The sequence below is a fragment of the Trichosurus vulpecula genome, chromosome 6 (genome assembly GCF_011100635.1).
Source record: "Trichosurus vulpecula isolate mTriVul1 chromosome 6, mTriVul1.pri, whole genome shotgun sequence".
NCBI lineage: Eukaryota > Metazoa > Chordata > Mammalia > Diprotodontia > Phalangeridae > Trichosurus > Trichosurus vulpecula.
In genome coordinates, this window is record NC_050578.1 from 275,730,245 (window position 1) to 275,745,703 (window position 15,459).

Genomic DNA, 15,459 nt, shown 5'->3' on the forward strand with positions numbered 1-15,459 from the left:
CCACTACAGCGCCACCTAGCCACCCTCTGCAAAAAGACAAGCATTCTTAACTAAAATCCCTTTTAGAAAGTAGCACCTGGGCCTCCATCAACCCTAAGGGAGCTCTCATTAATGGTAATAATGATAAACAGATGGGAGCCCTTGTGGCAGCCATCCCAACTCACCTGCCCCTCCCCCCCCAAGCCCTCCTCCTCCAAAAGACAACCCGGACTAAATGATGAATGGAGCCTCCTGCTACGACATAGGATGGAGGTGTTATGGAAACACACAAGGCTTGACAACTGATTGGGTATGTCAGTCAACAAGCATGCATTGAGCACCTACTGTGTGCCAGGCCCTGTACTAAGTGCTGCTCTCAAGGATGTCACACTCTGTTGGGGGGACCTGATACATGAATAGTCCCCCCTGTACAGACAAGATCTAGACAGCGTGAATGGAGATGATCTCAGAGGCAAGGCTCTGGCAGCAGGAGAAGGTAGATTTTGAGCTGAGTCTTGAAGGAAGTCAAGAAAATGATGAGAAAGGAGGAAGCGAGGAGGGGAAGGCATCTCAGGCATCGGGAGCAGCTAGTGCAAAGGTGTGGAGTCTGGAGATGCGAGTGGTGTGTGTGTTCTGGATACATGGTCAGAGCAGACTAAGGGGTTCAAAGGCTGGAAAGTAGGAAAAACCCTGCTTGTGCAGAGCTCTTCATGCCAAACAGAAGATTTGTATTTGATTCAGGTGGTAATAGAAGGCAACGGGAAACCACCGGATTTTATTTGCTCAATAAATAGAGGAAATAATAAAATGTAAATAACGAACTCAATAAACAACAAGTAAGAACACAGTAGTACGCTGCTGAAAGGAGGGGAGGTCAGGCGGCGGCTGGCGCCGGGCAGGAGCGGGCGGGCGGCTCCCCAGAGGTGACCCGGCATCTGCGCAGCAGGGTTTGAGCTTTGGCAGCCTTGTGATCCTGCAGACCCTCGCAGCTGTTATCATCATCACACTCAGTGAGACTGGTGGTGAAGAAGGCATCCGGAGTTCTGAACCCTCCCCGGGTGCAGGCTATGAGAAGAACTGTGTGACCCTGGGCGAGTCACCGAACTCCTCGGGGCGCTGAAGCGAAATGGTCCCAGCTGGCCACGGCTGCCCTCCCTCTCCCCATCTGCCGCTGGTCTTTCCTCCAGTTCCTCACACAGTCCAGATCCAAGGCCCTTCGAGTCCTGGCCACCTCCTCTAGACGAGCTCCGGGTGATTTCAGGACATGTTGAGGATCCTGGCTCCCATTCACGCAGTGACTCACATCACCAGACAATGTAAGCACCTCAAGGGCAGGAAATATTCTGGTCTTGGTTTTGACAGCCTTAATAAGTGTTTTTCAAATGTCCAGCGAATGAATGCTTAGCCCCTGAGAGCAGAAGTGGGGGTAATGAGTAGAAGCCACGAAAAGACAAATTTAATGAGAGCTAGCAGTTGCCAAGTGCTTTACAAATGTTATTCTTGTTGGATCCTCACAACAACCCTGAGAGGGAAGGTGGTATTATCTTATCCCCATCTGACAGCTGAGCAAACTGAGGCAGGTAGGGAGTGACTTGCCCAGGGTCATACAGCCAATGAGCGGCAGAGGCTGGATTTGAACTCCGGTCTCCCTGCCTGAGGTCCTATGCTCTGTGGTGGTCTGGTGTGCTTAAAACCTAAGGAAAGAAAAAAAAAACCTTACTGACAATTGGAGCTCTCTCAAAGTGAAATGGGATCAGAAGCCGTCAGGTAGAGGCAGGCTGACCAATTCTGGGCTCTATTGTAAAAAGAATTCTTAGGACGGGATATCTCCAGGCTTAGTCTGGGCCTCAGTTTGCCCTCCTGCAACAAAGAGGTTAAACCAGTTCTCTAAGGTTATTTGAAGGTCCAAGCTATCATTCTATGGCCCATAACAATTTGAGGTTTGGAGAATAGGGTCACTGACCACCACGGCCTCCACCAGAGTAGAAACTTTGAAATGCAAATATGGGGATCGATTAGAAGAGACTCTAGGAAGATGCATTCACATTCTAATAGGGAAGAAGAAAGAAGTGTCACCATAGTCATAGACCGGATAAGACAAAAAGCACTTTCAGCATGTTTTGGCTACTCTTAAAATATGAAATAAAAAGGAAGGGAAAAAGGGATACACTAGAGAAGAAAAGGGAAGGAACGGGAGAAAAATTTACTATTTCACATCATCTGTACACAAAGTCTGCAAACAAGGGCATTACAGACATCACTAGAACCTCACTTTCATTGTGAGGTTAGTCAAAGGCGAATTGGTCAGAAGATGTTAGCATACACACACACACACACACACACACACACACACACAAATATAAAAATATTCTCAACTCAGCCAGAAAACAGGAGGACTTGGGGAGAGGGGAGAAGGAGGAATAAGAGGGAGGGTAGCCCCAGGAAAGTATTAGTCACAAGCAAAACAAACTCCAACCTCAAGAGGTGGACCCCAAAGGAGGTTTAAAAAGAAAGGCAAGGTAAGGAAGGACCTATGACTGGCTTTGGGCCAAGAGAAGAGAAGAGGGTTGGGGCAGATGCAGAAGGCATGGAACAGAGATGTGTTTAGTGTAGTGTGTACTTCTCACTCACCACTCTCTTCTTTGTAAAGAGAAGGGCAAGGGGAAAAGGGAGGAAAAATACATGAAAAGGAAAATAGGTAAGGGGAGGGAATCTTTTTTGCTGCGGCAAATTTTCTTGGATAAAGGTATCATTTCCAAGTTATATAAGGAATTGATTCAAATTTATAAGAATAAGTCATTCACCAATAATAAATGGTCATATGATAAAAAACAGGCAGTTTTCTTCTTGATTTCTTTAAAATTTCTTTTTTTTACAAGCATTTATTATCTCTGCCTCCCGCAACCCCAACCCCCTTGAACAATTAAAAAAAATAAGACCTTCATGATAAATATGCAGAGGAGAGGCCAACTCCAAACACGAAGATGAAGTGTGCTGCTCCCCTCCAACACAGCAGAGGGACTCAAGATGCCGAAAGAAAGATGGACCCTTTCAGACACGGCCTACGCATAATTGTTACAAAGGTTTTTTTTTTTTTTTTCAAATGGGGAGGGAAGTAGGAGGGAAAGAAAAGACATGCTTGTTAATTGGGGGAAAAAAAGAGAAATCCTGCTGCTCATACCCCCAAGAACCCAATGAGGGAAAGGTAGCCAGCCTCTAAGGCCCATGTGCGTCGGAGAAGAGGTCCAGAATCTTGTGACATGTTTATCTTAGACTTGAAGCTTCTTGAGGGCGAGAATTATACTCCTGATTTTCCTAAAGACACAGAAGATGCTGACCACGTGGTACCTTCTCTCTCCCTGCCCGCTCCCTCATGCCCCCAGTACAATTGCTTTGTATTCCCTTACCCATGTACATAATGTATTTCTCTCTGGTCCTTCCAGGCAGGGACTTGAATGTGGGTCTTTTTAACCCCAGACTTAGAACAGTCCCTGGTAGGTAATTAATTGGTGCTTTTTGGATTCAATCCTTCAGGGCTTAGTGATTAGGGGTCACCACACTAGCTACTTCCAATTCAATTCAGCAGATACTCGGAATCACTGAGTATGTTCACGGCAGGGGGCTGGACTGGGGATTCAGGGACAGGAGAAAAGTCCTTGTTTTTAAGGAGGCTATGTTTTCTGAAGAATGACCGGCAAGGCATGGTTACAGTTTGAGAGTAGGGGAAAGAACACTGGATCTGGGTGACCCTGGGATAGTCCTCTGACCTAAGTCTCAGTTTGTTCATCTGTAAAACAAAATACCACCTACCCAATCTCGTCCCTGAGTTGTTTATAGACTTAGGGATAGACGAGACCTCGGAAGTGATCTAGTCCTGCCCCCTCAACAGATCAGGCCTGGAGAGTTCCCAAGTCCAGCCCTGGAGGGCACAGAGGACTAGAGATGGCTCCTTCCTCCAATGGCCCCAGTCCAACTTCTGCCTGTGAAGACCAGTAGGAATCCCCCTTCCCAATGGCCAGGGGCCCAGGGCCACTCTCTGCAGGGCGAATGTGGCTGCTCACACCCCTCCAATGAGCAGGGAGCCAACACATAAGGATTCTTCTGCTAAGATGGGGCATGATGGCGCCTTACCCTCTGCCCTGCTGCTGCGCCCTCTAGATCCCTGGCCCTTGCCTTCCACCCTGCTGCAGAACTCTCCTGGGTTTTCTTCTGTGGTATAGAATAAGAGCTCCTGGAAAGCACAGACCATGCCAGTTTTTAGTGTGCCTCCCTGGTGCTCTGCACGGTGCTGGGCACCTAGTAAGTATGTGACAATGTACTGGTGGTAAGCAGCTGAGCCAGAATTTTAACTGGGGCCCTCTGATTCCAAATCTGGCACTTTTTCATTGTGAAGAGAATCATATGAGAAGATGGGTGATACAAACTGCAATAATGATTTAGGTCTAGAGAGAGATAGAGGCCCAGAGCAGGGAGGGCCCCAGAACTTTGCCCAAGTCAGTTTGGTGGGGAGCACGCAGATCTGAATTTGAATCTTGCCTCAGATGCTTACTAGCTGGGTAACCTCTGTAGAATGGGGATACCAGCATCTACCTCCCAGGGTGCTGTGAGGGTCTGTGAAGCATTTAGCAAACCTCAGTCTTAAGGCAACGTTGGCTGCCATCATTCCTCTGGCCCAATGCTACCTTGACCCCAATAAGCCTGGTAATGGTTGGGAGAAATTTACCAAGAGGCCTGGACAGAGAGATAGGTCAGCCCTTCTAGCTGAGGGCAGCATGTGCCTGGGCACACACCCTGTGTGGGAGGTAAGACTGAGGTGAGCTCAGAAGGCAGCCTGGGCCCAGGCGGTGGGAGGGCTGAAGGGCCCTGGAGATCTCCCCCACTCCCAAAGGTGGCTGCCCCCCTTCAGGCGCCCTAAATTCCACAGTGAGTCACTCGAGGTCCTTCAGGTTAGCCACTGCTCTCATCTGTTCTCCTAATATGCAAATGAGCACTTTCCAAATAAACAGCTGTTGACTATTCTGCCCTGTGTGGAGGTGGCACAGGCATTGCTGTGCGGGCTTCCCCACCGTCACCCAACTCTTCAGCAATAAGAAGCGGGATGAGGGCTGGAGCTCAGGTCCAAGTCTGGACAGGCCAGAAAGGGCGTCCCTAATCCTAGCTTCTCCCAGCCTCCGTTTCCTCTTCTGGAAGATGAGCGGGATGAGATGATGGTTAAGGTCCCTGTGGGCTCTGGGAATGGAGCAACTGGAGAGCGCCGGCTGCTTCGTTCCCTCCGCGGCTGAGAGGCAGGACCGCCTAAGACAAAGGTCTCTGCTCGAGGATGCTTCCCTTCCAGCCGGAGGTGGAGACCCAGCCAGAGATACCTTTGTTAGCATCATCAGGGCACATTTTAAAGACAGAAAAGCGAGGCCCCAAGAGGGCACAGCCTTGTCCGGTCACAGAAACCGTCGGAAGCAGGAAGGGGCCGGGGGAGCCAGAGGCGGGGACCGGGGTGGGGGAGCCCCGGGGGATTTATGGGGGGGCTGCAAAGGAGCTTGAAAGATGGGAACGCTAGAGGTTCAAGGCTCTAAGAAGGTGAACTCGAACACGAGGCACCGACCGTCGGAGCCGGGAGGGCACCGGGAACGTCCAAGCCAGTCCAACCTAACCCTCTGTTTGACAGATGAGGACACCGACGCTCCGAGCCGGGGAGGCCGCTGCCTGCTCTGCCCGCCGCCCAGGGGCCGTCACTCCGCCCACCCCGCCCGTCCTGGCCGCATCGGAGCGCTCGGAGCTCCGCGGACCGACGGCGCCAGAGAGGGGCTCGGCTTAACGAGTGTGGGCTGCGCCCCAGCGTCCGGGCCGGGGCGGGGCGGGGCGCGCAACCCTCCGCCCGCCCCCCCCCTCCCGTCCCGTCGGCTCCAGGCCGCCGCGCGTCCTCCGCGCCCCCGCCCCCACCCGACGTGCCGGCCGGCCACGCAGCGCCCAGACCGCTGCTCCCTGGCCGCCCCGGGCTCCTTCCTTCCGAAACCCGCGTTGGGCAACCCAGCCGCCCCCCGCCCGCCCCGCGGCGACCCGGCCCGCCCCCCGCAGCGCCGGGGGAACCGGTTGGGCAGGTAACACCACTAGGTGACTTGTCACCGTTATTTCTCCACGCATGCGTCGTCCTCGCCCCACGCCTGGCCGGGCTAATTAGATGAGAGCACCCCGGCCCCTCCCTTCCCTCCCCCCTGCCCTTCCCACCCCAAGCGCACACGCACGCACACACCCACACCCCCGAGGGCCGCAGCAAGCCAATAAAGTGGGGACCCGTCGGGCCGGCCCGGCCAGAGCGCGCCCCAAGACTTCCCGGGCCCCGCCGCCGGCTCCGCCAGAGCCCAGACAGCTGCTCAGCCGCCGCCACCGCTCTCCTGCCCTTGACCCTCCTGGCGGCCTGCGCGGCACGGCTAGGGCACCGGCGCGGCGTCGGGCTGCTGCGTCCGCTCCTCGCATTCCTGCCGCAGAACTTGGGCGCCCGGCCCGGCTCGGCCTCCCTTCGCCCGCGTGCCTGCCCCCGGAGCCCCTTCTTTTCTGCGCTAGCTCAGGCCCCGGACGGCTGCGACCATGCCCCGGGCTTTCCTCGTGAAGAAGCCGTGCATCTCCACGGGCAAGCGCAACTGGAGTGAGCTCCCGGACGAGGAGCGAGGCGAGATCTACGTGCCGGGTGAGTGCCGCGCCGCCCCGTCGGGGGACCCTCCGCGCCAGCCGCCGGGCGCTAGTTGTGGTCCAGCAGCGCGACGCCCCCGCCCCGGGGAAGGTTGGGGAGGGGCCCGGGGAAACGCCGAGCCGAGGCCTCTGGAGGGGCTCCCGAGGTTCCCCCCCCCGACCCCTCTGTGGTGGACTGCGGCTAGGCTACACGGAGCCCCCTCCCCGCAGCCATTTTCTCGGGGCGCTCTCCCAGCTGCCCCTTTGCCTTCCTTCGCATCTCCCCGGCCCCAGAGAAAGCGCCCCCCGTGTCCCCCCTCCCTGCCTCCCCGCAAGCTTCAGGGCAACCACAGACCTCGAGCCGAGTTGGGGGGAAGCGATGCTCGTTTATTTTTGGATGCTGCCCCCACTCCCGGATGGGTAGCCCACAGGGCATCCTTCCGCCGCGAGTGGCCTCTCTGAGCCCGCCACAGACGGGTGGCCAAATTCCTGCTGTCGGTGGATCCGGCTAGCCCCAGCGGGCTCCGACTCCTAGTCCTTGGCCACCTCCAGCCTCTGACGCTGGCGGGTGTCTGGGGGGCGGGATGGACCCTCCGTGAAAGAGTGGAGGCTGCCGACTCGGACCCCTGCCCACTACTACTACTGGTGCCCGCTCTGGGCCCTGCGGGGGCCGAGGGCCGAAGGACTGAGCTTGGGCCGCTGACCTTGCGGCCAGGCTGGCCTCTTGATGTCCAGCAGCCCTGAAGGTCTTTGCAGAGCCTCAGGGCAGGCCGGAAGTGCCCTGGCACGGGATTGGCATGGCGGGGCTTGGCCAGGGCCATCACATCACAGAATGGTGGTTCTTTCGCGTCTGAGTCTTTCTTAAGCCATGTGAATGTGTCGGGGCCCTTTCAGAGCAAGGCCTGGGGCAGAAGACCCCGGAGGAGGGCCTGGCCCCCTCTCAGCCCCCTCTTGCCGGATGACTGGTTTTCCAGGCTTCGCCCGGGCGGCTCGAAATCTCCCAGTTCTGACTTCCTGCTCAGCTGCTGCCTGGAATCTGATAAAGTGCCTGGGACTGTGCGAAAGGGGAGCGGAACGTGCTCAGCAGACTGTTATTTCTGGTTGGATTCTGTGGCCCGAATCACTAACAGGTCATGTGTCGACTCCCCCAAGGGGCAGAGAAATTCCTCTTGAGCTGCTCTGGGGCCTCCTGGAGATGTGCAGAGGCTGGCAGCCAGGAATCTACCCCACACCCCCTGGAGGTGGGGGGGCTTGGCAGGTGACGCCTGCGGGCACTGCAGGCTGGCAGACGGAACTCAGACATGAGTGGTGGAGAGTTGGGGGGCCAGGGTCTTCAAGCTTGGGCTGGCTTCTCACCATTTGTGGCTCTTTGGTGGGGGACAGACCTGTTTAAGTGAAGGATAGGGATTAGACAGCCTCCCTTTACCGGCCTTCCCAAACAAAGCCCTCTGGTCCACTGGGCCAGACTCTTCTTCCTGAGATCATGTCTGGCCTCAGACACTTCTTTCCTAGCAGTGTGACCCTGGGCCAGTCACTTCACCCTGTTTGCCTCAGTTTCCTCATCTGTAAAATGAGCTGGAGAAGGAAATGGCAAACCCCTCCAGTGTCTCTGCCAAGAAAACTCCAGATGGGGTCATGGAGAGTCAGACATGACTGAACAACAAAAACGACGATAGGGCCGCCTTTTCAGAGCTGTGAGAGTCAAAGGGCTTCTTAGCTCAGGAGGAAGAGCATCATGGGCACTTGGCTTAATAAAGCCTTCCTCTCTTCCATTTTTCCTTCCTGCCCTCCTTGCTTCCTTCCCTCTCTCCTTCCTTCCCTCCTTTGTTCCTTTTCTCCCTTCTTCCCTTCCTTTTTCCTTCCCTCCCTCCCTCCTTTCTTTCCTTCTTAACTTCCTTCTCTCCCTCCCCTCCTTCCTTCTTTCCCTCCCACCCTTCCTTTCTCCTTCCTTCCCTCCCTCTCTCCCTCCCTTCCTTCTCTCCTTCCTTCTCTCCCTTCTTTCCTTCTCTCCTTCCTTTCTTCCTGGTGTGCCTCTAGGACCCCAGGCTCCATGCTTTGGGGTCTCTCCAGGCACAGCCTGCTGCCCTCTTCCCATCTCAAGCCAGCCATGACCCCAGCAGATTGCTGGGCACGGCTCTCCCAGCCCACTGGGTCAGCTCACAGCACATGGGGACCGTGCTGAGCAGTGACCAACCCTGCTACCTCCAGGACAGAATGGGGGGAGGGGCCCTGGAGCTGGGAAATGTTGGAAACCTTCCAGCTCCAACTGTTCAGCCTGGTCTCCTGGAGGATCTCAGAGATCCCATTGTATGGTTCCCCAAAGGGACCCAGCCCTGGGATAACTCCCAGGGTCACAAGGCAAATCCTGAACTTTGTCCCAGACCTGAAGGTTTCCTGAGTCTCCTTGTTCTCCCCATACCAAGGGCAGATATCAGGAATTGGAGCTGCAGCAGGTTGGACATGGAGTTAAAAAGAGGAGCTAGCCAGGTTAGAGACAGGGCCCGAGGCAAGGCAGCAGAGCCCCCCCAGGTGGGCACCGGGCCTTCTTCCTGCCAATGCCCAGCTTGCTTTTCCTCAGTTATATCAATATTGGATGCGGGGTGAGATCAGCCTCTCCAGGGTGTGCCCGAGAAGCAAATCCATCTTGTGGCCCGGAGGGAAGGAGATAGCTCGACACCCAGAGGAGATGGTCCGCTCCCTGGACCTTCTGTGCAAGGCAGAGAAGCATCTGGAAGCCTCATGGACCGAATGGACCTCAAGGATGGTCTGAGGCCTATGGGGAGGAGGGAGGACCTCCCATGATGCTCTGCTGCTCTCTCTGCGTTTACTGCTGTCCTCACCACACCCCTCTGTGCCCATTTTACAGAAGAACACATAGAGGCCAGGGGAGACACAAGTAATCTTCCCTAGTTAACACTGACAGTTGGGGTCAGAGCCAGAAGTCAGATTTGAATGGAGGGGGCAGGGGGCAGTTGGCCTAGACTCCTCCAGGTCCATCAAGGGAGAGGAGGCGGGAGGGAACCTGTGCCAGGACAGGTAGGCAGGGCCCCCTGTTTTCAGCTCTTGTCCAGCCCATCTCGGTGACTAAGATCTGAGTACATCAGCGCCCAGCAGCCTGAATAATCCCGGCGTCAGCTTTGTTTGTTTCTCGGGTGTCCTGAGGCAGATGCCAGCCAGGGTAAATAGAGTAACATGGGTGTGCTGGGAGGGGACCCTGGGGGGAGGGAGAAAGACCAGACTTGGGAGGGGAGGGCTCTGCTGATGGCTGACCATGGTGAAACCTGTGTCTGGGCTTAGATTGAGCACCAGCTGTTTGTGCAGCCAGTGCTGCTGGGTGCTGGGGAGGATTTGAAAAGGCTGCTTTCCTGGGTCCTCAGGACAGTGCACATACTGGTGAGACCTGCCCCAGTTGTTGAAAGCAAGTCTCAAGCTGGTTGGCAGAGAGCAAAGATGATGTCTAGGAACCTGGTGATTGACAATGTCGGTAAAGACCAGCCACGGGCCTAGAGGTTGACGAGCACTGGCCTCCCATTCTCAGCCTCTGCTAACCCCTGATGTGTTGGGCTCATGTGGCCAAAGCCAGCTGGGCGGCCCCCAGGCAAGGCTGGGGGTACTAGGAGCCGGTCACCCTCGAGATCACAGCTCCCTCAGATGGGTCTGTGTCCCAAGAAAGCAGGGACTGCTTTCTGTAGCATCTGCCCTGCTTGGGGGTCTCATTTTACAGATGGGCACATTGAGGCCCCAAAGAAGATGCTTCATGGTAAGGACCAGAGCTAGGATGGGCAGGGGGTGCTTGGAGATCAGTCAGGCCAAAGGCATTTGGATCCAAGACCCTGAGGGGAGGAGCCAGAGCTTGCAACATTGCCTGGCTGTGGGCAGGTGATGAGCGGGCCTCCGCCTCACCGGAAACATTCAATTAGGGGCCAAGGTGCCCTACCAACAGGGAACCAACCTGTTCTGTTTCCTGCCTGGGGCTCTGGCCTCCCCAGTGACAGGCACACTCGGGAGCCACACACCGATGCCTACACCCACCAGTCCCAAGGGCAGCACTCAACATGCTAATGGGGGCAGGGAGGGAGGACCAGTCCATCAGGGCTGGAGGGTGGGATGAGGTGAATGGGTTTCCACCCTGGCTGGGGGCCTTTGCTGCCCTGTCTGGTTTCACCCCAGCCCCTCAATTGTGTGAGAAGAAGCTGAGAAAGCCAGGCAGAGATGGAGCAGCTCCCAAGTCCACCCAAGTCAGGGAGATCAGACAAGACGGTACGGCACCCCCATCTCCATCACCGAGCCCTGTCCTCAAGGAATGGGCAAACAAAGTTTGACCACTGGCCTAACCAAGGGATCTGGGCTTTCTCCTGTGTGGAGACCAAAGGCCCAGATGAACCATTGGAGAGAAAGTTCTTTTCAAGCCTCCTGTGGCTCCAGAAACACTGGGGCGGACATTGGCATCTTACCCCCTAACCCATGAGGCCTCCTCTGCCTGTAGTCAGTACCCATAAAGCCCCCCAAGTCTGGGCAGCCCCCGGACTTTGGGGATCTGGGCAGGGCTCCCTGTGTGTCTGCCTGGGTCCATGCTTCAGGAATCCACCCCCTTTGCTTGCAGCCCCCAGGGAGGCTGCGCTCCCCATGGCAGATGGACCCTGACAGTAAGCCAAGGACCAGGCCTAGGGCAGGCAGTTGCTGAATCATGCCTCTCGAAAGGGCTGAGGGGCGCCTGACCCAGTGTTCTGGCCGAGCAGGGGTGAGGGCACCCACTGGTGATGGCTTCTGTGTTCCCTCTGACCCAGCCTGCACCCGAGCTGTCAGAGTTGGGGAGAAGCCCTGCTTGGAATGGGGTAGGCCAGGCAAAGGCCTTCCCTCCCTTTTTTAGCCCTCCCTGACCTGCCCCAGCTTTTGTTTCTGTGACCCTCTCAGTCTCTGCTTTGAGCCTTGAAAATCTTCGTAGTAGAGGGCTCTGCATCCAGAGCCAAGCACTTTCTTGTAAAACAAAAACCAACAAACCAGTACTTGTCCCCAAAGTGAAATCTTTGCCTGGAAATGTCGCTGGGGAACTCTTTAGCCTCCGCTAGTCCATGGACCCGAGGGAGGCTGGCCTGCCCACCTGCCCGCCAGGGGGAGGGGAGGGGAGTGGCAGCATCATGGGGCTGCCAGGTATCGGTGCTGCCACCACCTCCACTGCCCCAGGGGAGCCCAGCCCTCTCTGCCACACTAAGCGGTCCCTGGTGCGGGGGTGGGTTATGTAAGGACTGGGCAGGCAGCCCAGGAGACTGTTAGAGTGAATCCACCTGCTGCAGCCTGGGGCCTCCTCCCTGCTCCACCCCTGTGTGGCCTGTTTGCCTGCCTGGCTGGGCCAGAGCCACCCACCCCCTCCCAGGAATTCAGGGAGTGGGTGGCAGTGAGCCGGCCTCACTGGAATATGGGTGGGGGACTTCAGGGGACCCCTTTCAGGAGGCAGCAAAGGCCAGGAGAAAAGGGCTGTCAAAAGAAGCCAGATGGCGCAGGATGGCCAGGCCTCTGTCACCCTAGGGTGCTGTTGCAAGCATTTGGGGAGATGCCCCACAACTCCTGCCTGGGCCTTCACTATGAAAGGAGGTGGGGCCCACACCAGGAATCCAGAGGGACCAGCCCAGGTGGGGCACACAGGCAGTTTGCCATGGCGGCTAATTGGCAGAGAAGGTTGAATCCTCCCAGTTCCGCTAAGACACAAATTACTCAGCGGGCATGTCTCTGAGCTGTGATGCTTCCTTGGCTGGTGTCACCTACAATTATCCTAATGGGGCAGCCTGAATGGGAGGGGGCAGAGCTATGCCCCCTCATCCCTTGGCACTGGTTCTAGGCTGCCCCACTGAAGGCAAGCTAAGACTAGAATGCTCACAATCTGAATGATCTTGGCCCTAACGCGCTTGCTTTTTTGTCCACAGTCAGCCTCGGCTTCTGCCCACCCCAGCCCTATCATGATCTGGAGCCTTCAGTGGCCGAGCCTCCTTCCTGTCCACTGGCCCTGGACATGAGTCTTCGGGAGCCTGGCTATGGCACAGCCCCCAGGCCCTGTGTGGTGGCGCAGCTGCCAGCAGAAGACCTAGGCCGCTTGACTGACCCTCAGGCCCATGACCATGGCTTTCTGCATCCCAAGATGAAGGTGAGGAGACTGGTCTAATTTCAGGGAGCTCAGGGGCACAGACTTGGGGCTGGCTTCCAGAAAATGCCACCCTAGGGGCCTTCTTTGGGAGTCAAGGAAAACATTGGGCAGCTAAACAATAAATAACAGAAGCAGTCCCAGGGGTCACATCACTCCTCCACCCAAAAAAAGGGCAGGGAAGCTGCAGACCCTTGAGATAAAGTCCAGGCAGAAGCAGTTGGATTTGGGAGTAGGTTAGCCTCTGGAGCTGGTGTCCTGTAATCATACACACCTCCCTGTTGTGCAGCCTGGGGCTGGGGTGAAGGTGGGGTGCTTGGCTTTGTGGAGACTAGGGTCCATGAGCCCTGGCATCTGGCCAGAAGGCTCAGATCCCTGAGGAGAATGTGGGGATCCCTCCAACACACACACACAAGAGTAGGGAGCTCACTCTAAGAAGCTTGGCAGAGCGAATGGCTTTCCTCCCTCCTAGTCTCTCCAATATGCCACCCTATCCTGTGACACCCAAGGCACGACCTCCAAAGGTGCTTGAAGGATGATAGGCTTGACCTTGTGGGTCTAATCCAGCCTCCCCATGTGACAGAGTCCTGGAGTGGGGAGGTGACCCAGGGCTTCTCTTCAGGAGGGCCTCTCTGCAGGGCAGGGCTTCTCCAGGCCTGCCTGGAGCTGACAGGCAGGGGTGAGCAGAGCCCTGCTTTCAGGCCTCCTCCTGACCTCATCTATGATGCTCTTTAACATTCTAGACTGATCAGGCAGCAGGATCACCCCCTGTGCCAACAGAGAGGAAAGCCTGGCTGCCAGGCTTTACCCAGAGGAAGCCCCAGCAGGCTTGGGGGGTAGCTGCCCCCTTCAGACACCCGGAGATGACATCAGCCACAGGCTCCATGCTCACTCTAGCTCCTGCCCCCATCTTTGTGCCAGCTGTCATGATCAGAGCTAGGCAGGGTTGCTCAGAGGCTGGCAAAGGGGTCAGCAAAGCTAAGGCCCAGACTCTGAGCCCCGAGCCCAAGGCCATTCAGAGCTTCGGAAGAAGCCTGCCAGTGCACAGGGGGATGGGCAAGGCCAAGTCCCCAAATGGTAGCAGCTAGGGCTCTGTGCACAGTCACTCATGCCTCTGTCCCTGGGCAGGTGACCACAGGAGACAGCCCGAGTGGGGAGCTCTTCACCTGTCACATCTGCCACAAGGCCTTCACCTACCAGCGCATGCTTAACCGTCACATGAAATGCCACAACGATGTCAAGAGACACCTTTGCACCTACTGTGGGAAGGGCTTCAATGACACCTTTGACCTCAAAAGACATGTGCGCACACATACTGGTGAGTGGGTCTTCAAGGCTGACAGCCCCTGAACCAGACTGGGCCATGGGTGGGGACCCAGTACTGGCAGTCCAGAGCACAGCACAGAGCTGGCCCTGGGGAAGAAAATGTGACACGGAACTGAGATTGGTCTTCTTACTGAGAGAGAAATGGGGGAACTCAGGAGCCAAGATGGCAAGCTTGTTGATGGCCAGTGAGTTGGGGGCACAGCTGGGCTAGTTCATTGCTCTACACCTCCCTCAGTCAGGCGTCTCTGCCAAGAAGATTCGGGGTGGGCTTCTGGGGAAGGGCCCCCTTGTCACTCCCACCTCTCTCTTCCCTCTAGGTGTGCGTCCCTATAAATGTAGCTTGTGCGACAAAGCCTTCACCCAGCGCTGCTCCCTCGAGTCCCACCTCAAGAAGATCCACGGGGTGCAGCAGAAATACGCCTACAAAGAACGGCGGGCCAAGCTCTATGTGTGTGAGGAGTGTGGCTGCACCTCCGACAGCCAGGAGGGCCATGTCCTCCACCTGAAGGAACAGCACCCTGACAGCCCGCTGCTGAGGAAAACCTCTAAAAAGGTAGCTGGTGCCCTGCAGAACACAGTCACTACCCTGCTGCAGAACAGCCACCATCTCTAAACCCCAAGGAAGGCCAGGCACAGGGCCACTCCATGGTGGGCTTCACCACGCAGACCCAGCCCCTTCTAAACTGGCAGAAAGCAGAGAAGGTTTGTACTCTCAGCCTGCCTGATATAAAGAGGATTCTATCCACCTTAAGACAACACTTCCATGTTTCCCTCTGGTTTTACTGAGGCGAGACTTGTAGACAGTAAGCTGTGAGCCCCCAGGTTTTGGGAACTCAGGGATAAGCACCTGCTGGCTGAACAAAGACTTTGCATTCCAGACTATTTGAAGAAAAGACACTTGATAAAGGAGGCTGGTGGCAGGTGCGGGGCTCCAACCCTGCCTGCCAGGATGCAGGTGGCTCACACCCAGGGACACCAAGGTTGCTGCGAGCATGCACACACACACATACACTTTCTGGCCTTCCTGAGCCAGAAGCTCCTTTGATATCTTTCCTTAAAACTTTTTTAGAAAGGTGACAAATGTACAGATAGTAATATATTTTTGGTGCTTATTTCAAAGCTGGAAAGAGCTAGCTCTCCTCTATCCCTACCCTCCTTTGTGGTTCTTCCCTGTGGGCAGGTATTCTGTTACCCTGTCATGCCCTCCCCCGCTCCCCGCCCAGGGCCTGGCCCTCTCCCCGGGGTAGCTGTCTCCCTCTTCTTTCTTTTCTTCAGGATCTGCCTGCACGAGGCATAGAGCCTCCTGCTTCCTCTCATCTCTCACGACAGGACATACTTCTCTGGCCATACTCCCC

General features: G+C 56.1%; 2 protein-coding genes across 2 annotated transcripts in view; one reads left to right on the top strand and one right to left on the bottom strand.

Moving 5' to 3' along the window:
• The first annotated feature begins 6,561 nt into the window (after positions 1 to 6,561).
• OVOL1 (ovo like transcriptional repressor 1) lies at positions 6,562 to 14,717 on the top strand. Its single transcript, XM_036764870.1, has 4 exons — positions 6,562 to 6,661; positions 12,564 to 12,781; positions 13,907 to 14,096; positions 14,422 to 14,717. The coding sequence occupies exons 1-4, from the start codon at positions 6,562 to 6,564 to the stop codon at positions 14,715 to 14,717; spliced, it is 804 nt and encodes a 267-aa protein (XP_036620765.1).
• Positions 7,434 to 15,459, bottom strand: part of LOC118854501 (retinitis pigmentosa 1-like 1 protein) — a 49,787-nt gene continuing 41,761 nt past the window's right edge. The window contains exon 4 of the mRNA XM_036764868.1: positions 7,434 to 8,027. The gene's annotated coding sequence lies outside the window, so the exon portion shown is untranslated. The remainder of the gene's footprint in view (positions 8,028 to 15,459) is intronic.

Excerpts from the sequence above, each read along its gene's own strand:
- OVOL1 (XM_036764870.1), top strand. The coding sequence starts at position 6,562 with ATGCCCCGGGCTTTCCTCGTGAAGAAGCCGTGCATCTCCACGGGCAAG. Across the intron at positions 12,782-13,906 it reads TTCTGCATCCCAAGATGAAG|GTGACCACAGGAGACAGCCC; the intron begins GTGAGGAGACTG and ends GTCCCTGGGCAG. Across the intron at positions 14,097-14,421 it reads ACATGTGCGCACACATACTG|GTGTGCGTCCCTATAAATGT; the intron begins GTGAGTGGGTCT and ends TCTTCCCTCTAG.